This window comes from Chrysochloris asiatica, unplaced genomic scaffold (genome assembly GCF_000296735.1).
Source record: "Chrysochloris asiatica unplaced genomic scaffold, ChrAsi1.0 scaffold00004, whole genome shotgun sequence".
NCBI lineage: Eukaryota > Metazoa > Chordata > Mammalia > Afrosoricida > Chrysochloridae > Chrysochloris > Chrysochloris asiatica.
In genome coordinates this window covers 18,285,805-18,309,092 of record NW_006408522.1, presented here as the reverse complement: position 1 = coordinate 18,309,092, position 23,288 = coordinate 18,285,805, and the positions used below count along the sequence as shown (strand labels likewise).

Below are 23,288 nucleotides of genomic sequence, written 5' to 3'. Positions count from 1 at the left end.
TATATTCAAATAATACATCAATTTTAGAAACTAAGGAAATTGGTGTCAAGGTGGGTAAATGTTGGGCTGCTAACCTAACGGTTAGGGCTTTGTTGAAGAAAGATGAAGCAAGCTGCTTCCATAAAGATGTAAAGCTTTAGAAATCCTACGGAGCCGTTCAACTATGTCTTAGAGAGTCACTATGAGTCAGACATGACTTGACAGCAGTGGATTTATTTTTTGATTACATGCTTATTATAAAAGATATGAAATGTTTAGAAACATTTGAAATAGGATAGCAGCAAGTCACGCATAGTGCCAAATTTACTCTGTCCTTAGGTCCCAATCTCAGAACACTAAAGGGTTCTGCCTTTTCCTAGGACCTCCCCCTCCACATATTCTATTTTGACTACTTTACCTAGGCCAAAGACCTTCTCTGGATAGTATGTCCATTCTTGTCCTTTCCTTTCAGTTTGGGCCCTAAGTTGTTGTTGTTATATATCATCGAGTCAGTTCCAACCCATAGGGACCCTGTATAGGGTTTCCAAGGAGTGGCCGGTGAGCTTGAACCGCCAACCTTGCAATTCAAACAGCTTTGCAGTCTGGCGCATTAAGGACCAGCGCCACACCAGGACTCCCTATATCTACAGCTAATTGCTGCTCTTGAGTACTACCTTTTGTTTCTCTCTCTTCCATTTAATCCTCTCCTAGTGGTGGAGCTACAGACTTTCATCTGCCATTGTCCATGACAAATTTTAGGATTGCCTGCTTTCTTCTACCCAGCTTTTATTAACAAGTTCATTTTGCCTTAATCCACAAAAATCTCACACTCTGTCCTTCTATATTATCTTCTTTGATCAGGTCTTGTTATGTTTCTGAGACAGCACCTCTTTCTTCTAAGATGCAGTACCTCTGAGATCAGGAATTCCTTCCTATGCAGTACATTTTTACAACTCTTCATTTTCTGAGTTTCTAAAGTGACCATCACTCCATCTTACACTTTGTTGCAGTAATGAATGCTTTCATATGCCATTTATTTTAGTTGTTTTCAGCGTTGTTAACCACAAGCCCATGTCCCCCAAATTAGGAATGAAACAGACTCATTATGTTATCATTTCCCTGAGCTTGTGAGTATATACCCTCTAGAAATTTAACCAATGGTTTTCTCCATCATCAGTAGCTTTTGAATGTTGGGATTTTCTTTAATGCCCCATTCAATTGATTTTCTATGTGCTGTCTAGTGAATTTTCCATGTTTCTTATTTTTTCAAATGAGCTTCATTCTCTGTTTGCATAGAATGGATCATGGTGATTTAACAAAGCAAAATCAAGCAAAACATTTTAATGAAATCTTCTCAGCTGTCTATTTAGAGCTCTTATATTTGTTTTCTGCTGGCATGTTTAATTTTTAGCAAGTGTTATTTATATGTATTAAGGAGCTCTGGTAGCATAGTGGTTGCAAGATGGGCTGCTAACCTCAAGGTCAGCTGTTCGAAACTACCAGCTTTTCCATGGGAGAAAGATGAGGCTTTCTGTTCCCATAAAGATTTACAGCCTTGGAATCCCTACACAGGGTCACTATGAGTCGGAACTGACTCCACCACCTGCACCACTTATATATATCACTTTTGCTATAGCCGAAGGACTTAATTGTTGCTGTTAAGTGTCATTGAGTTGGTTCCGACTCATAGCTACCCTGTATAGCGTTTTCGAGGAATGGCTGGTAGGTTTAAACAGCCAACCTTATCGCTAGCAGTCTAGTGTTTATCCTATTGCGCCACACCAGGATTTATATGACTTGAATTCAACAAAGAAAATGGACACAGAGGATAAGATAAAATGTTATGAAAATTTACTTTATCTTAAAAGATGTTGTTTAAAAACAACCCCTTGCTTAGCTCTGCTTTCTCTATTCATATGAATTTCTTATTTTATGTTCAGTAACAAACTTTGTTCTTTTCCCACCTACTCTATTGAGTTCAGAGAATATTCTATTGAATTCAGAGAATTGAATTTCCCATGCAACTGTTGTTGTTGTCTTTGTTAGGTGCCATGGAGTTGGTACCCACTCATAGTGACCTTATGCACAGCATGCAACTATAGAATACCATAATTCCCTCCTTATTGTTATAGCTAACTGGTAAATGCCATATTAAACACACACGTGTAAATACATGCTTCCACATATAGTGCCTTAAAACCCAGGTAGAATATGAGACTCTGAGTGTGGAGGGCTGATGGGAATCTGTTATACCAAGGGTCATTCAATTCATTTTAATGATATTAAAGATACTTTCTCTGCTAGGCAATAAAACAGAGGCAGCAGCAGATGAATAATACATGCTCCTACCTCTCAAAGAACTTTCAACATGTCTTTGAAAGACAGGACCTCTTTATTATGAATTGAAGTCAAGATATATAGCCTTGGTTGAGTCGATCTTTATAGGAAAAGTGACGAACCCAGTTGTTCCTGCTATATAACCCCCACTTGAATAGTTCTCACATTTGACCAGGATACTGCTCTATAAGTTCATGAGAAGTAGAAGGAGCTTTGGACTCACCAGACCCTCACATCATATGGGACTGACTGATCAGAGTTAGAAAAAAAATTGTTGAAGCTTATTCTCCTGGCATGGTTACCCACCAGTACTCTTATACCAAGAACATTATGGGAAAGAACATAATGAAGAGAATGTACCAGTAAAAAGAATGCTGTTTCCATACTGTGGAACTGAAAAAAATAATTAAAGATTCATTAGTTCACCACTGTGGGAAGAAATAAATCACAAAATGTGATTTATATACAATGAATATAAAATATAAATGCTTTCTTTCTAACATTATTTATCAGCTACATTCCTGCAAGATTTATATAAATATCCATTTATTATGCATTAGGCAGCTGTGTGGAATTATCTGTAATACAACCACGGAAAATGCTGGGCTTTCTCTCAGGAAGCCACCCACATAGCTGGCTAGGAGAAGCATAGAAAGGACTCACGCAATATCAGTTCTATTTCTATCACCTTATGGCTGACTTTCAAAAATTCCCCATCAATATTGATATGATGTATTCATTCACTATTTTGCAGCTCATAGGATACTACCATTATCATCATATAATTTGATTTTCAAAACAGCCCCATGATAACTTAGAGTAGAACAGGGGAAACCACCCATGATCAGGTCATAATGAATGAGTGAGAAAGAAGCATGCGCAACAGTAGGAACTAGTCCAGTCTAGAAGAGTCGAGAATTCTTGGTTTTCCAATGACTGAATTGGGTCCTGTTATTGTTGTATTATAGGAGCTCTGGTAGCATAGTGGTTATGAATTAGGCTGCAAACCGCAAGGTGAGCAGTTCGAAACTACCAGCTGCTCCGTGGGAGAAAGATGAGGCTCTCTGCTCCCGTAAAGATTGACAGCCTCGGAAACCCTGTACAGGGTCGCTATGAGTCAGAACCGAGTGGATCATGGCACATCACCACAACCATTGTTGTGTTAAGTGCCATTGAGTTGGTTCATAGCAACACTGTATAGAGTTTCTGAGGAGCAGCTGGTGGTTCGAAACACCAACCTTGTAGTTAACAGTCAGCAGAATTATAGTTCTTGCTGTCATCACTTAAATAGAAAAGCAAGGGGTTCTGTTTCATCGGCATGTTTAAGGCCACAGGATAAAATTGTTTGTAGCTGTTGAAATTCTCCAAATTCACTGACTTGGCTTGCATTGGTATTTTCTCTCATCTTCACAGAAAATGCATGTTTTCAAGAAGACCTTGCAAGCGTTGATCTACCCCATGTCCTCTACCACCCCACACAATTTTGAGGTCTGGACGGCTACTGCACCCACCTACTGTTACGAGTGTGAAGGGCTGCTGTGGGGAATTGCCCGGCAAGGCATGAAGTGCTTGGAATGTGGAGTCAAGTGTCATGAGAAGTGTCAGGACCTCCTCAATGCTGACTGTTTGCAGAGTGAGTACTTGTCCAGGCTGAAGAATTGGCTGTGCATTGCTTCCTTTATTCCAACTATTTTGGGGTTAAATGCTTTAGCTTTTGCTGGTTTTCCACAAATCCTACCAGTCACTTACCACATACACAAAGAAACACAGACAGCCATCATACAGCCATATTGTTGTTGTTGTGAAGTGCCGTCAAGTCAGTTCCAACCCATATGGACCCTGTATAGGGTTTCCGAGGAGCCGCTGGTGAGCTTGAACTACTGACCTTGCAGTTCAAAAGATTTTGCAGTCTGGCGCATTAACCCACAGCGCCACACCAGGACTCCATAGAGTTGATTATAAGTACCTCATAGAAACTTATAGGATGGAGTAATACTGCTCCATTGGGTTTCCAACTCTAGTAGCTTAGTGGTTACGAATTGGGCTGCTAACCTCAAGGTTAGCAGTTCTAAACTACCAGCATTTCCATGGGAGAAAGATGAGGCATTCTGCTCCCATAAAGATTTACAGCCTTGGAAACCCTGTGCAGGGTCACTATGAGTCGGAACTGACCCCGCGATACTTAACACCACCAACAACAATCTTTATGGAAGCAGATTGTCACTTCTGTTTCCCATGGAGTGGCAGGTGGATTTGTACCCGCAACCTCTCCTGTAGTAGCCAAACATTTTAGCCACTGTGCCACCAGGTTGCTTTTGGTAGTGGTGTGCCACAGAGTCAGTTCCGACTCATAGTGACCTTGTATAGGGTTTCCAAGGCTGTAAATATTTATAGGAGCAGAAAGCCTCATCTTTCTCTCTTGGAATGGCTGGTAGTTTCGAACTGCTGACCTTTAGGTTAGCAACGTGACTTGTAACCAGAACTGCTCATGCCACCAGCCTACTCCTATTGAAATCCTCAGAATGAACACCAGAACGCAATTGCACTCTCATCAAATTTTATATTCTTACCTTCAGTTCATATTCTCACCTTTATCTCATAATAACCCAGTGTGTGTTATGTGTAAAAGTATGCAGTCCATACAAGGGTCTAGGTATAACCCCTTGTTGTCTACCTTACAATGGCTGTGGTTTGTCTACAAAAGATGCCCAAGTGATGGAAATCGGTAGCTATTGGTAAGAATGTCCAAGTCAAATTTACTTACTAGATGTGTGAACTCAGACAAATTATTTACTTCTCAAGGTTTTGTTTTCTTTCACTGAATGAACAGACAACATAAAATATACTTAAGAGACTTATTGGAAGATTTAATAACTAAAATAGTAGATGCTCAATTAGTAACCTGTAGCTGTTTCACATTTCTGAATGGACCTTTATGACAAGTTACATATTCCATTTAAAAAATTTTTAATACCTTAGATTAGGTCCAGAAATGTCAACACTTCACCCTCTAAAATACAAAGTATTGACTTTTCACTGTCAGGTCGGTGGTTCAAGCTCACCAGCTGCTCCTTGGAAACTCTATACAGGGTCGCTATGGGTCAGAAGCAATTCAACAGCACGTAACAACAACAACAAATTTATTGTTTATATGATGTGTTCAATCTAAGGATATGAAATGCCTAAAATTGAGAGGGGCAGAGGAAAATGTCAAAATAAAGAATACACCAGAAATATTGTCATACCTGACTTATCATAACCATAGTCAAATACATTCTATAGTTTTCTCTACCTGATAAGTGTTCTCACTACAGTCAGATCAGATTATGGCTGTATTGATGATAATGTTTACATCTATTTAGCAAAGAAAGTAATATCCTTACTTTGAAAATTAAAAACTATTTTGTGGGTTGACAGCTAAAAAGGACAGGGGTTAATTCATTATGATTCATCTAATTTACTTGCAAAATCTCATAATCTAAAAGATTCAAATCCGCTTATTTAAAAAATGAATTGCAAACAATTGTTTTAAAAAATAAGCATATTAGGACTGTGAGCTTTGAGGAAACAGAGCAGAAACATAAAAAAAAAAGATAATGCAGATAATACCTAAGAAATGTCCCCATTTTTCTTCACTCTTTCAAAGAGAAGAGTTGACACCTATTCATTCAATCTTGGAACCATTTTCATAATCTTCTATTCCTTACGAGTGGATGCATTATTTGTTAAGTAAGTCAAACCATATGTTAGTCACTGAAATGGATATGTAAATTGGAATAATAATAATAATTTAAAAAGTGGACTACTTAGGGTAGAATGCATGCCCCAGGAAGGGGATATTTAAAATACATTCTCAGTTTCCCCCTATAATTCACACTCTCATATTAAACACAAAGAGGTTTTGCAGGTTCCAAAATTCAAAGTCACCATTTCTCACAATAAAAAACAAGAAACATACCCACTGACATCAATCTATCCCAACTCAGGGTCACCGTCTATCGAGTGTCTGAGACTGTAAATCTTTAGGGGAGCAGAAAAACCTCATTTTTGTCCTGTGGAGCCACTGGTGTATTTGAACTGCAAACCCTATGGTTTATTCTATTTCTCATAATAATATTTATTAAAACTTGATATTCTTTCTATAAAATCTGCACAAATTTCTTAGAAAGTGTCTTTTATTCCTTGGTCTGAGCAAGAAATTTGCAATAGAGAGGTCTTGTCTGAAGATCTCCTTGTATGCCAGCGATGAAGAAAGAACAGAATAGTAAGAGAAATTATAGTTGGAAGGAATAGCTAGTTCAGCCTCCTGTAAATGTAAGAAGGTTCTGTGATTTCCTTTTTAAAATGGTTATTCAGTCTCGACTTGAATACCTCCAGGGAAAATTTAATACCTTGGTTGGCAGCTTAATTCAGCATTAAAAAATTCTTGCTATAAATTCAACTTTGAGCCAATGTCTGCCTCCAAGTAACTTCCACCACTTAAGCCAAATTGTACCACTCGAGAAAATGTTTAATAATTTCATCTCCTTTGTATATGACAGTTTTTAAATATTTGAAGATATTTATTCTTTTAGTTGTCTTGTTACCTTTCTGATCCTTTTCTGAAGTCATTATAGCTTGTCAACACATGCACATAGAGAATTAAAGAAAAAGAAAGAAAAAAACTAAAACAAAATAAAAACTCTAAATGTGGTCTGACCCATGCAAAAGCGAGAGTATGTAGAGTTACTTCAAATTGATTTAGGTTTGGCATTTCATCCCCATAAAGCCTTAGGAATCTATCTGTCACACTTTCTGTCAAATGGAATTAAAGACCAGGTGAGTGTATGCATGTTATTTGTGTCTTCTCCCTCTTTTCTTTTGTTAATTTTGCCAGTGGTTTGTCAATTTTATTAATCCTTTCAATGAACCAGCTTCTTGTCTTGTCTTGTTGATCCTTTCTGTAGTTTTTCCAAGACCAGGAGGGTATATAAATCCACTCACTGCTTCAGTGCTTCCTTGTTGGTTTAGAGATGCATGAAAATGTTGAGTTTCCGAAACAGGATCACCTCAGTTCCTCTGTATCTAGTTTTACTTGGTGACAATTCCTACACTGTTCTGCTTTCCAGGCTCAAGACTAATTGGAGGAGGCTAGAAGCAGAGGAGATAAGGAGAAACTGAGAAGGCATTATCATTAGCTTTATCATTAGCATCTCAGTTTCAAGCCAGAGGCAGCATCAGAGTGCACCTGGCTTTCCTTTAATGAATTCACTTGTATTCTGTCATCTGCAAAAACATTAGTCTTTTGGAAAAAATAAATAAGTAAAAAGGAAGCATTTTGTTGTGGAAAAATTGGATTATAGTTAAGGAGGAGAAGGTTGGTGACCCTGCTTAATATTGTTGTTGCTATACGTACCATCATGTTGATTTCCTAATCATAGAGACCCTATGGACAACAGAACATAACATTCCCTGGTCCTGTGCCATCCTCACAATCATTGGTAGGTGTGAGGCTGTTGTTGCAGCCACTATGTAAATGCATTTTGTTGAATGGGTTGTTTTCATTTCAATAACCTTCTGCTTTACCAAGCATGATGTCTTTCCCCAGGTACTGGTCCTCCTGATAATATATCCTAAGTACATGAGACACAGTATTGCCATCTTCACTTCTAAAGAGCGTTCTCACTGCACTTCTTCCAAGACAAATTTGTTTGTTCTTTTGGCAGTTTGTGGTTTATTTCATATTCTTTACTAACACTATAATTCAAATGCATCAGTTCTTCTTGAATCTTCCTTATTCACTGCCCAGCTTTCCCATGCATAAGAAATGATTAGAAATACCCTAACTTTGGTCAGGCATACCTTAGTCCTCAAAGTGACATCTTAGTTTTTTTAATAGTTTAACAGAGGTGTTTTGCCGCAGATTTACCCAATACAGCATGTCATTCAATTTCTTGACTGTTGCCTCCATGAGTGTTGACTATGGACCCATGTGAAATGTCATCCTTGAGAGTTTCAATCATTTCTCTGCCTTTTATGATGTTTCTTAAAGTTTTGAAAATGTTTGTTTTCTTTATGCTGAAGTATGTTTCATACTGAGGAGTGTAGTTTTTGTTCTTTATCAGTAAGCGATTCAAGTCTTCTTCACTTTCAACAAGCAAGAGTGTGTCATCTGCACATTGCTGGTTGTTAATGAGTCTTTCTCCAATCCTGATGCCACATTATTTTTTTGTAATCCAGTTTCTCAGATTATGTACTCAGTGTAATATTACTTTAGCCCATAAGAAACCTGTTACAGCAGTGGAAATATTCATCTAAAAACAAACAAATAAACTGTGACTTTTAAGGGTTGTATGTAGAATGAACCTTGCTTTCTGAAAATGAAGAGGACTCTAAACATTTACTGATGAAGATCAAGGAACACAGCCTTCAGTATGGATTGCATCTCGATGTCAATAAAACAAAAATCCTCACCACTGAACCAATAAACAACATTCTTATCAATGGAGAAAAAGATTGAAGTTGTCAAGGACTTCATTCTTCTTGAATCAACTATCAACGTTCACGGAAGCAGCAGTCAAGAGATCAGACGACGTATTGCATTAGGCAAATCTGCAGCACAGGAACTTTTTAAAGTGTTGAAGAGCAGAGATGTCAGCTTGAGGAGTAAGGTGCACATGACCCAAGCCATGGTACTTTCAATAACCTCATATGGATGTGAATGCTGGACAGTGAATAAGGAAGATCATAGAAGAATTGATGCCCTTGAATTGTGGTGTTGGAGGAGAATACTGAAAGTGCCATGGACTGCCAAAAGAACCAATAGATCTGTTTTGGAAGAAGTGTAGCCAGAGTGCTCCTTGGAGGCCAAGATGGCTAAACTTCGTCTCTCATACTTTGGACATGTTGTCAGGAGGGAACAGTCACTGGAGAAGGATGTCATGCTGGGTAAGATGGAGGTTCAGAGAAAAAGAGGAAGACCCCCAACGAGATGGATAGGTCAGGTGGCATCATTGATGGCGTCAACTGTGGCAGCAGTAGTGAGGTTGGCCCAGGATCGGACATTGTTTCGTTCTGCTGTGCATGGGGTCACTATGAGTCGGTTCGTACTTAATGGCACCTGACAACAACAACAATGGATAATGAAACATACGTAGAAGAAAGATCATGTGTAAAATAAATTCCTTTTCAAAATGAATAATACACAGCTACAGAAATTGGAAAAATATGCAAATAATAATGCAAAACCCAAGTGATCTATCCTTCCTTACACATATCCAAAGAAGTAATTGCAGAACCTCACTAAAGTCCTGGTGTGGCACTCTAGGATAAGAACTAGACTCCATGGTCAATTTGAACTACAAGGTTGGAGGTTCAAACTCTCCAGCTGCTCCTGGAAACCCTATGCAGGGTTGCTATGAGTTGGAACCATAACAATGTACAAAATATGAATCTAGGAAAGTTAGAAGTCATCAAAAATGAAATGAAATACATAAAGATCAATATCTTAGGCATTAGTCAGCTTTTGGCCATTTTGAATCATACAACATACTATGCCAGAAACAACAAATTGGTGAGGAATAGCATTGCACTCATCATCAAAAAGAGCGTCTCAAGATCTATCTTGAAGAACAACACTATCTGTGATGGGATAATATTCATACAACTGCAAGGAAGACTATACTATTGTTTAAATTTAAGGAACAATGATTAAAGCCAATGAGGATAAAACTCAAGAATTTTACCAACTTTTTCAGTCTGAATGATCAAACATTGATGCATTCATAATAACCAATGAGACACCTGGTGTGGCACTGTAGGATCAACATTGGATGGCAGTTCAAACCCACCAGCTATTCCTTGGAAACCCTAATCAGGGTGGCTATGAGTTGGAGCCAACTCACCAGCACTTAACAACAACAACAGAATGTGAAAGCTGGAAACAAAGAGGGAAGATAAGTATATGGAAAATGCAGCCTTAGTAATAGAAACCATGTGGGAGAGCACATGATAGAACAATATAAATGAGTTATTCATTGCAAATACCATGTCTTCAACAACATTAGCAGCAACCATACATGTGGAACTCAGCAGATGGAATACACAAGAATTCATTTGAGGGAAGAGATGATGGAGAAGCTTAGTATCATAAGCCAAAACAACATCAAGTAATGACTGTTGAACAGACCATCAATTGCTCATATGCAAGTTCAGGCTGAATATAAAGAAACTTAAAACAAGTCCATGAGAGCCAAAATATGACCTTGATTACACCAAAAATGAATTTAGAGTTCATCTGAAGAACAGATTTGATGCATTAGACACTAATAACTGGAGATCAGAAGAGTTGTGGGATGACATCAAGAACATCATCCACAAAGAAAGCAAAGGGTTATTAAAAAGGCAGGAAAGAAAGAAAAGACCAAAATGGATATCAGAAGAGACTGTGAAACATGCTCTTGAACATAGAGAACCTAAAGTGAGTGGGAGAAATGATGAAATAAAAAACTGAACATGTATTTTCAAAGGGTAGCTTGAGGAGACAAAAAATAAAGTACAGTAGTGAAGTGTGTAAAGATCTGGAATTAGAAAACTAAAAGGGAAGAATATGCTCAGCTTTTCTTAAGCTGAAAGAACAGAAGAGAAAATTCAAGTCTTATGTTACAGCATTTAAGCATTCTCTGGGCAAAATACTGAATGATGCGGAAAGCATCCAAAAAAGATGGAAAGAATACACAGAGTAACTATACCAAAAAGAACTGGTTAATGTTCAATCATATGATCAAGAACTGATGATATTGAGGGAAGAAATCCAATTTATACAGAAGGCATTGGTGAAAAACACGCCTACAAAAATTGATAAAATACCAACTGAACTGTTTTAACAAACTGGTAAAGTCCTGGAGGTGCTTACTTGCCTAGGCCAAGAAATTCGGAAGATAGCTATTTCAACCAGTTGGAAGAGATCCACATTAGTGCCCCTTCCAAATAAAGATGATCCAATGGAATGTGGAAATCATCAAACAATCTCATTAATGTCACATGCAAGTAAAATTTTGCTAAAGATAATTCAAAACAGTTACAGCAGTACATCAACAAGGAGATGCCAGAAATTCAAGCCAGATTCACAAGAGGACTTGGAACTAGGGATATCATTCTTGACATTAGATGGATCCAGGCTGAAAGCAGAGAATACCAGAAAGGTATTTACTTGTGCTTTATTAACTATGCAAAGGCATTCAATGATATGAATCATAATAAATGATGGATATCACTGAGAAGAATGAGTGTTAGAGAACACTTGATTTTGCTCCTTAGGAACCTGTTCATAGACCAAGAGGTAATTGTTAGGTTAGAACAATGGGATACTGAATAGTTTCAAATCAAGAAAGGTATGTGTCAAAACTGTATCTTTTTTACCATACTTATTCAATTTGTATGTTGTGCAAAAACTCTGAGAAAGTAAATTATAGGAAGACCAACCTGTCATCAGTATTGGAGGAAGACTCATTAACAACCTGTGATATTCAGATGATACAACCTTGCATGCTGGAAGGGAAGAAGATTTGAAATATTTGCTGATGAAGATCAAAGACTACAACCTTCAGTATGGATTGCACCTCAATGTGAAGAAAATGAAAATCTTTGCAATGGACTAATAGCATCATGGTAAATGGGGAAAATATTGAAGTTGTCAAAAATTTCATTTTGCTTGGATCCACAATCAATGCTCATGGAAGCAGCAATCAAGAAACCAAACGACATATTGCAATGGGTAAATCTTCTGCAAAAGATCTTTTTAAAATATTAAAGAGCAAAGATGTCACTTTTAGAACTAAAGTGGACCTGACCCAATCCAATGGTATTTTCCATCACTTCAAATGCATGCAAAAGTTGTACAATAACTAAGGAAGACTGTAGAAAGATCAATGCATTTGAATCATGTGTTGGTGAAGATATTGAAAGTACCATGGACTGCCCCAAGAAAATTGGAAGACGTGCAGCCAGAATGCTTCTTAATAATGAGCATGGTCAGACCTCATCTCTCATAATTTGGACACGTTGTTAAGAGGAACCTGAGCCTGGAGAAGTATTCCATGCTTGGTAAAGCAGAGGGACTTCAAAGAAGAGGAAGACTCCCAATGAGATATATGATCCAATGGAAGCAACAATGATCTCAAGCATAGCAACAGTTTTGTGGATGGTTCAATGTTGCGTTTTATGGTGCATTGGTTTGCTATGAGTCAGAAATGATGCAAAGGCACATAATAATAATAATAATAATAATAATAATAACAATAATAATAAATATTTCCTGGAGTAGACTGTCAGATTTTTCTCCCTCAAAGCCTCTGGGTAGATTTGAATCAACAGCCTTTAGGTTTACAGTCAAATGGATAACTATCATCACTCAACCAGGTCTCATGTTAAGCTTATGTGTCCTAATCTAAGCCAGTACAAATTCACATTAATTATTTTTTTAGTATACACCTACCTGTAGATTGGACTCTGGTGTGGCAATGTAGGATCAGCACTGGACTTTGAACCACAAGGTCAGCAGTTCACACCCACTAGCTGCTCCTCGGAAATTCTATAAAGCGTCACTGTGAGTTGGAACCAACTTGATAACACTTAACAACAGCAACAACCTGTAAATTAGATATTGATTTCTCTTCTTTGAACCCCTATTACCGTATTTTGCAAGCATGATATTTTAAGACAGTCATCAATTTGCTTTTATTGAGTAGTTACCAAGAGTGTGAACTTTTTTTTGGACTTTCAAAGATAGAAAAAAAGTAATCAATGTTGTTCCTGTACTCTACCTTATCTTCTAATACTAATTCAGATGAAAAGATGTGAAAACACCTTATGAGAATTTTTGATATCCTATTTTTTCAACTTCAATTGTACAACATATGTTTATGTAATATATGGTTAGGAAGTTTTGAAGTAGAACTGTGTATATCCACTTCTACAGAGTGATACAGTATTTTATATTTCCCCAGTATTTCACACACATGGAATCACTGTTGGCTAAACAATGAATAAATGCAAGAGAACTAAAATTAGAATTGGCCTATAATGATTGGAATATCATCTTCCCAAAAAAACATAGACTATTTAGAGAGCATTTGCTATCTTTAATCAAATCTACTGATTTTACTAATTTCAAGTGATTTAGTGTCTTGGCAAAAAAAAAATCAAGTGAATTACAAGGCAGGATTAGAACACAGGTCTCTGAACTTAATTTGTAAAGAACTATGTAAAGTGGTAGACTTCTGATGTAGCACTATAGGATCAGCACTGGACTGTGAACCACAGGGTCAGAAGTTTAAATCCCCCAGCTGTATCAGAAACCCTAGGTTTCTATAAGTTGGAACCAACTTGACAGCACTTAACAATAACAAATGTAAAGTGATACTAATGGAAAAGAAAAAGTCGTTACATTTTATTTATAGTGTGTGTGTGTGTTTTTTCAATTTTCCTGTGTGGTGTCCTGTGTTTAGACATTCCATGCTGCCTAGACCTTGGTTTTAAAGAGATCCCCATCATAATGATCTATCAAAGGCTGTCCTCTATAGCTAATCCACCAAAATTGGAGTATATCCTCAGTACCACCACTTCTATCATAACATACTTATTGCATTGCCTTCTCAAAAAGACTAAGTGAAATTATCCAATACGTTAGTCAATGGGCTCAAGCATACCAAAACTGTGAGGTTAGCGCAGGACCAGGCAGTGTTTTGTTCTGTTGTTCATAAGGTTACGATGCTGTGCATAAAGTTGCTACCAACTCAATGGCATCTAACAACAACAACAACAACAACAATATAATCACTGTGCCACTCTTCTGTCATACCGTAGTGGCTTGCGTGTTGCTATGATGCTGGAAACTATGCCATAGATATTTCAAATACCAACAAGGTTACTCATGGTATAACTATGACTAGGAAGAGGGAGAGGTGGACTGCTTCTAAATGGTTGGCTAAAGCCTTATAAACAGCAGCAGCACATTGTGAGATACAGTATCAGCAGATGAGTTTCTCAGGTTCAAAGGCACTCACAATTTGACTGAGGAAGAGCTGGATTCTCAAAGTAAAGTTGACAATAATGACATGAGTGGAGTAAAACTTATAGGATTTTCATTTGCTGGTGGGTCACAGCTCAAAATAAAAGAAACCTCTTAAAACATCCATTAATAATTGGAGCGTGGAATGTACAAAGTAAGAATCTCGGAAAGTTGAATGTCATTAAACATGAAAATGGAATGCATAAAGATAGATATCCTAGGCATAATGAGCTAAAATGAACTGGTGTTGGCAATTTTGATTTAAACAATCACATATATATATAAGGAACTCAGGTAGCATAGTGGTTACGACTTGGGCTGCAAACCACAAGGTTAGCAGTTCGAAATTACCAGCTGTTCCACAGGAGAAAGATGAGGTTTTCTGCTCCCATGAAGATTTACAGACTTGGAAACCCATGGCACGTAACAACAACAACATGGTTTACTATGCTGGGAATGACATATTGACGAAGAATGGAATTCATCATCACAAAGAACATTTTAAGATCTATCTTGAAGTACAATGCAACCAAAGATAGGACAATAGCTATACATCTACAAGGAAAACTAATTAACACCACTAAGATTCAGATTTATGCACCAAGCTCTAAAGACAGTGATGATGAAATTGAAGAATTCTACCAACTTCAGTCTGAAATTGATCAAACATTCAGTCGAGATACATTGTCAATTACTGGTGATTGGAATGTGAACATTGAAACAAAGAGGAATAATCTGTCATTGGAAAATATGGCCTTCGTGACAGAAATTATGCTGATCACATGATAGGATTTTGCAAGACCAATCGCTTATGTAGGAGTTCTGTGCACTAATGCATCAGACTGCAAAGTAGTTTGAACTGCAAGGTGGGTGGTTCAAGCTTACCAACTGCTCCTTGGAAACCCTATACAGTGTCGCTATGGGTCGGAATTGACTCGATGGCACTTAACAACAGCAATTACTTATTTATTGCAAATGCCATTTTTCAACTACATATAACAACCCACATCTAGATCTCACCAGAAGAAATACAAGGAATCAAATTGACTACATCTGTGGGAAGAGATGGTGGAGAAGGTCAGTATCATCAACTAAAACAAGATCAGGAGCACACTGGTCAAACATAAAAACAATTGCTCATATGTAATTTCAGGCTGACCCTGAAGAAAATGAAAACAAGTCCATGAGTGCCAAAATATGATCATAATATACAACTTGAATTTATAGACCGTCTCAAGAAAAGAATTAGACACTAATGATGGATGACCAAAAGAGTTGTAGGATGACATCAAGGACATCATAAAGGAAGAAAACAAAAGGTCGTTTAAAAGACAGGAATGAAAGACACTACAAAAAATGGATGCTAGAAGAAACTCTATAACTTGCTCTTGAGCTTAGGGAAACAAAAGCAAATTGAAGAAATGAGGAAGTACAAGAGCAGAACAGAAAATTTCAAAGGGCAGCTTGAGAAGACAAAGTCAAGTATTAAAATGAAACGTGCAATGACCTGACATTAGAAAACCCAAAGGGAAGAGCTTGTTCAGCATTTCTCAGGCTGAAAGAATGAAATAAAATTCAAGCCTGGATTTGAAAAATGGAAGGATTCTATGGGTAAAATGGAGGCCTGGTGTGACAGTGTAGAATAAGCACTGGACCACAAGATCACTCTGAGCCACAAGGTAGACAGTTCAAAGCCACCAGTCACTCCTAGTGGCTTGTTATTAGTTGGAACTTACTCGAAGACACTTAACTACAACAAGGGGCAAAATATTGAATGATGTAGGAAGCATTAAAAGAAGATAGAAGGAATACACAGAGTCACGTTACTAAAACAAAATGGTTGATGTTAAACCATTTCAAGAGCTAGTATATGATCAAGAACCATTGCTACTGAAGGAGGAAGTCCAAGCTGCACTGAAGGCATGGGTGAAAAACAAGGATCCAAGAATTGATGGATTATGAATTGAAATGTTTCAACAAACTTAAGTAGTTCTGTAGGTGCTCACTCACTTATGCCAACAAATTTGGAAGCCAGCTACCTGGCCAACTGATTAAAAGGGATCCAAATGTGTGCCCATTCCAATGAAAGGTGATGCAATAGAATACGGAAATCATCAAACAATATCATTAATAATATCAAATGCAAGTTTTTGCTGAATATAATTCAAAATGGTTGCATAGTATATCCACAGGGAACTGTCATAAATTCAAGCTAAATTCACAAGAGGACGTGTAACTAGGGATATGATTGCTGATGTCAGACGGATTTTGTCTGAAAACAGAGAATATCAGAAAGATGTTTACTTGTGCTCTATTGACTATACAAAGGATTTGGATTGTGTAGATTGGTACATGGAGGATCAGCAAAAAATAGGAAGAGCCCCCTCCCCCAATGAGATGGACTGACACAGTGGCCAAAAAAAAAAAAAAGTGGGCTCAAATGTAATAATTTTCAAGGTGGCAACGGACCTGGCAGTGTTTTCTTCTGTTGTGCATTGAGTTGTTATGAGTAAGAGACAATTTGATAGCATCTAACAACAACAGCAATAATACAATGACCAGTTCTTTAAGCTAAAGGAATGGATTAATAATGGAAGATTATCAGGGATAGGTAGCACTCAACTCCCAACCACAATGTTGGCCATTCAAACCCACCAGCTACTCTTTGGAAACCCTATACACGGTCATTATGGGTTGAAACCAACTCAATGGCACTTAACAACCATAACAACAGCATTGGAGGGGTGCTGGAAAAGGACGTTGAAAGTACCATGAACTGTCAGAAGAGCAAAGAAATCTATTTTAGAAGACGTACAGCCAGAATGCTCCTTAAAGTGAGGATGATAAGACTTTGTCTCTCATACTTTGGACATGTTCCTGGGTACCAAGAGGGACCAGTCCCAGAGAATGACATCCTGTTTGGTAAAGTGGAGAGTCAGTGCAAAAGAGGAAAAGCCCCATGAGATGAACTGACGCTGCAAATACTACAATAGGTTCAAACATAAAAACAATTATGAGGATGATACAAGAATGGTTAGGGTTTTGTTCTGTTATTCTTAGGGTCATTATAATTTGGAACTGACTCAAAGGCACTAAACAGCAATAATTGAAGGGGGACCAAAAGGATGTGTGTCTTACATAATGGTCTAGAGGTAATTAGTCAGTCTGTTAGTCCTGAACTACCTGAGATGGATCTGTCTTCTAATCCTGACTGTACTGAAATTTTCAAAAGCCTCTCAGGACTTCATTTTCCTCATATATGAGAAGATATTAATGCTTTTCCATACCTTCCAGTTGAAGATTGCCAGGAACACACCTGCAGTTTAGAAAGTTGGGTTTATTATGCATTATTGTGAAGGAGAATGCATACCAGGATTGAGTCATAGGGCCTCTCAGAGAAAGCAGTTTTATTCTGGATTTGGGTGTTAGGTGGAAGTGAGAATAAGTCTATGATTGAAAATCTGAATAAATGTTGTTGAGAAAGAGGGAAGGTGAGAATGAAGCTATCGTTGCAGTTGGAGAGAAGCAGTAATCGTGCATGTTAGTCAGGAGCGGGGATGTTGGCATTTCATGGTTTGTACACTCTCCTCTTCTTTGTCAGTTGTTTTGTCTCATTTCAACACTATCAGAGTGTTTGAGATTTGTGTTGATGAAATTGCTATGTAAACCAGGAGACTGACATGGCCCCAGTGAGCCACAGGCTGGCTTCTAGCAGCACTGGGAACTCAGTTGTTGTTGTTGTTGTTAAGTGCCGTCGAGTCGGTTCTGACCCATAGCGACCCTGTACAGGGTTTCTGAGGGTGTAAATCTTTACGGGAGTAGAAAGCCTCATCTTTCTCCCGCGGAGTGGCTGGTAGTTTCGAACTGCTGACCTTAAGGTTCGCAGCCCGATTCGTAACCACTACGCTACCAGAACTCAGTTAGTGTCAGCCAAATACATGGTCTCAGAGGCTGTTTTTACTTTCTTGTGTCTACAATAGTTTTCGGTTTGTTTGTGTTTTTCTTTTCAAGTGTATGAAAAGAATCTCTAATATTTTAACTAAACACTGAGCAAATGCATCTTTCCTCTTTCCATCTCTCTCTTTTTCTATTTTACTTCTTGAACAGTCAAAACATTTTGAAAATTTAACTTTTTACTGATTACAATTAATTCGTTTACCTGATCCATATAGAGAATTTTTTTAGTAATCAGAAGTCTCTAGAAAATTAATATGCTTATAAGAGTCAATGGCTCTAACATGTAATGATGTGAATGTGTTCTTGGTTTTGTATTTTTTAAAAGACAAATGTTTTCAAACTTGTTCTAAATGTTTGCATTTAGCAATAATGGTATGATTGAGCATAGTGGAATGGTATATGTAGAGGAGTAGCAAAGTGGAATTGTATTTTTCTTTCTTTTTTTTAACTTTGCCTATTGACAATGAAATCAGTTTGTGGGTGATTCCTGGAAAGGTGGCTACCAGCCCACATTCTCCTACTGTCAATGACTTGGCTGCCTACAGGAGTGGGATTTGATGCTATGGTAGATTTGTGTTCCTTCAGTTACCCCACTGTTAAATACTAGTCCTTTGTTCTTTGCAAGAAATCATGTGGGGTGTATGGGTTCAATTTAAAAGAAAAAGGAGGCAACTGACTTAAGGACAAGGGGAGTTGCAGGCCTACTCCTTGAAAAGATTGAGGGCATGTTAAAAGAGAAGGGTTGAGATTATTTGGGCTGTAAAGCAACTACAGGAAAGGAGAGAAAAAACCCAACTATCTGCCCACCTACATGATTTCATGGGGAAGAAAAACAGGCACCAAAAGTAGGCCCACCTACATGATTTTACTGGCAAAGAAAAACAAAACAGTAAAGACACATTTCTAATGTTAGAGACTCCTAGAGAGAGAAGGCAATCTTCAGATGACTCAGTGTCAGACCCTCTGCTTTCTTTCCACGGATGCTAACCACACACCTCCTCTGGGCCCACCAGACTTAGGCGTAGCCAAGGGTTTATGGGTATCTAAAAAGGTAAATGATTTTCTCCAGTTTCTTTTATTTTTAGGCACTTCTTTGGATCTCATAGAAATATCTATAGAGCATTTAGTATGTGATAGAGCCAGTACATGAAAGATTTTTCAAGGAGTTCATTCATGGGTCAGATAATTAAGAGGCTCAAACCCATGAAATTCTGTCAATATGAAATCCCTTAATAAATGCTTAAAGCCTCATGCCTTTGACATTCTGAAATACATTTGTTCATTGGTCATTATGAAGCTATATCTACTGGCTCATTTAATCCTCTCAGTGACCCTATTAAGGAAGACACTATATTATTCTTTTTTTGGAAGAGGAAATGAAGGCTTGTAGAAATAAAGTAACTGTCTTAAGTTTACTTAGTTAGATCAGGATTCACATCCAAGTCTGTCTACTTTTATGCCTAAAGCATCATTAACCAATACAGTCCTTTGCCTTATTTTCTTGAAGTAGTTTTTTCCACTTATTTTTGGATATATGCCCTTGGTTTATACTGATTCTTAAATACATGTACATAGGCCAACCAAATCTGTGCTTTAAAGTGATTGGGCACATGGTCATTGTTTTAGGAGCATACCAAGTCAGAAGCCAAGGGTCAATATATTTTGTTCTATGGCTAGGACATGCTTGTCATTTTACATTGAGCTTATTCTTGCTTCTCCCAGAACTACAGCCTTAGGGTCAGAGTGTCTCAGACGTTCCTAACACATGAGTCAAATTAAATACTCAAATATAGTCATAATTTTATATTCGCTCCTTCCAAGACATATCTTCTTGCCTCTGTACATTATTTTCCAAGGAATGGAAATACACATTTAACACAGCCTTACAGACTAGCATGAGACTCAAAGACATGTCAGTGCTAATTAATAAATAGTCAGGAACTTTCTGAGATGTTTGAAATCAGTCATGTTCTAACTCGGTGGTGGTGGCTTTACATCATGGCGTCACTTCCGACTCATAGCGGCCCTGCATAGGGTTCCTGAGGCTGTAAATCTTTACAGGAGCAGAAAACATCTTTCTTCATGGATTGGCTGGTAGTTTCGAACTGCTGACCTTGAGGCTAGCACTCTGACTCTTAACAGCTGTGCTACCAGAGCATCATATGGTCAAATTTACACCACTGAAATCTGCTAATGCTACAACCCGATCTTTTTTGGATTTTCTTCTTCCAAACTAGGGAGTTTAGGCCTATTTTCTGGTAAGTAGGAGATCAGATCATATTCTGAGAAAGAGGATAGTGGGGTAAGGTAGATAACTTGAAGATAGTAGAAATGTTTTGGGAAAGCTTTTGAGAAAAATATGTATGTAGTTAATTATTTGGAAGAAACACTAAAATTGCATATAGTCAATGAGTTATTGTTGATGTTGTTAAGTGCTGTTGAGTCAGTTCTTATCCATAGTGACCCTTTATAAGTTTCCAAGGAGCAGCTGGTGAGCCTGAACCACCTATGTTGATGTTCAAACCGACTTTGCAGTCCAGTGCATTAACCCACAGTGCCACAACAGTGGCCAGTGAATGAATAAGGGTGGTAAAAGAGTGAATGAATATTTCACTTGAAATTTAAATGTTTTGAGTCAGAAATAAAAATTAAAGAAATTTATTGTCCCATTAATTATATACAAGGGAATCTTGTGGGACAAGTTCTTTCTGTATTGGGTTTCATATTCTTGCAGTTTTGTTGAGCATGCTTGTCTTGTTTAGTCTATCAATTGAGTATTTTTTAAACTAAGGATGTACTTCATAACAGTTGGAAAATGTCTTATACTTCCCTAAGTGCCTTCAGTGCACATCATCTCATTTGATCTCATTTATTGCTGATCTCTACTTTGCATCTTGTAGCTTCAGTGAGGATACAAGACCTTGCACTAGAGGCTTTGAAAGAAGACTCATATAAATGCAAATTTAAGGTTATCTCTGATGACTTGGAGATAAACAGAAAAAGGCTGAAGGAAAAAATAAATAAATAAAACCAAGGGGCTAAAAAGTTATGACAAACTGGTACTATTTAAGAACCAGTTTGATTGGAAAAATAATATGAGGGACGTCAGTACTTGAAGATCAGTGACAAAAATATAGTTATGACTTCTCTTTATCTTTGAGCTGAATAAATCTAAGTTGAATCATTTTCATTCCTTCACATCAAAAATGTAAAAGTAGATACAATCAAGCTACAGATATTTTTTAGAAATAACTCATTGTTGTTGAGTGCCATTGAGTTGGTTCAGACTCATAGCAACCTTGTATATAGCTTCTGAGGAGCAATTAGTAGGTTTGAATTGTCAACTTTTTGGTTAGGGGTCCAGTGCTTAACCTACAGCACCACACCAGCACTTGAGAAAGAACATATTAAAAATCTTAAATAGAATTCTCTGTTTATATGCTCACCTAAGATTGGCAATTTTGTAGTTAATGGGTCTAGATCAGACATGAAGGATTTCAAATATAATTGTCAAGGTTTCCTAATTATTATCAATTCTATAAGTATCCAAGAGTCAATTTTAGAACAAATTTGACTCCAAAAATGAGGAACCTCTTGTTCTCACTTTTAATTTGGCAGCTGTTGCTTCAGTGAGCATTTGTTGTAGAGGCAGTTGTTTGCTGAACTATTCCTGAAATTTGGGGAAAAAATAATTTTTTAACTCCAGGGGACTCTTTTTTAAACTCTTTGGGGACACTAATAGCCACGATACAATTAATTGTTGCTTAGACATTGAGGCAGGAAGGCCAACATTTAAAAGGCATATTTAATTTCTTGAATATGTATAACACATGACTGCCACAAACTGGACTTGGAGCCATTTTGATTCAGCATGTAACTTCTTCAAGATTCCACCATCCGTGAATCATGGCTGATGCAAAGGATACCAGAAAGATATTCACTTGTGTTTTATTGACCACACAAAGGATTCAGCTTTGTTGTTCTTAGATGCCATAAAGTCAGTTGTGGCTCATGGAGACCCTATACACAACAGAAGAAGACATTGATTGGTCCTGCGCCATCCTCACAGTCATGCTTGAGCCCATTGCTGCTGCCACTGTGCCAATCCATTTCATTGAGAGTCTTCCTCTCTTTCTCTGACCCTTTCATCTTCTTTGGATGTTTTTTGCATCATTCAATATTTTATTCATGTTTTTATTGTTAAGTACTATCACGTCGGTTCTTGTATTGGGTTTCTGAGGAATGGCTGGTAGGTTTAAATCACTGACCTTGTTGCTAGTAGTCAATTGCTGACTCTACAGTGCCATACCAGGAATCCATTTTGCCCATAGAATCCTTTAATATTTCAAGTCATGGCTTGAATTTTTTCTTTAGTTCTTTCAGCTTGAGAAATGCTGAGCATGTTCTTTCCTTTTGGTTTTCTAACTCCAGGTCTTTTCACATTTCATGATAATACTTGGCTTTGTCTTCTGGAGCTGCCCTTTGAGATGCTCTGTTCAGCTCATTTACCTCCTCATTTCTTACATTTGCTTTTGTATCTCTATGCTGGAGAACAAGTTTCAGAGTCTCTTCTGACATCCATTTTGGGCTTTTCCTTCTATTTTGTCTTCTTAATGATCTTTCCTTTTGTTTCTATATGATGTAGTTGATGTCATCCCACAACTCTTCTGGTCTTCAGTCATTAGTGTCAAATGCATCAAGTCTGTTCTTCAGTTAATCTCTAAATTCAGATCGGATATGTTCAATGTCATATTTTGGACCTCACAGTGTGTTTCAATTTTCTCCAGCTGTAACCTGAACTTGCATATGAGCAACTGGTGGTCTGTTTCACAATCTGTCCCTGGCCTTGTTTTGGCTGATGATGTAGTGCTTTTCTACCATCATTTGCCACAGATGTAGTTAATTTGATTTCTGTGTATTCCATCTGGTGAGGTCCATGTGTATTGTTGTCTTTTATGTTTTTTTT

The 23,288-nt window shown here is 37.6% G+C and overlaps 1 protein-coding gene across 1 annotated transcript in view; it reads left to right on the top strand.

Annotated features, from left to right (window-relative positions):
* UNC13C (unc-13 homolog C (C. elegans)) overlaps positions 1–23,288 on the top strand; it is a 769,914-nt gene that overhangs the window by 280,547 nt on the left and 466,079 nt on the right. The window contains exon 7 of the mRNA XM_006831631.1: positions 3,730–3,949. Coding sequence (XP_006831694.1) covers positions 3,730–3,949 — 220 coding nt within the window. The remainder of the gene's footprint in view (positions 1–3,729; positions 3,950–23,288) is intronic.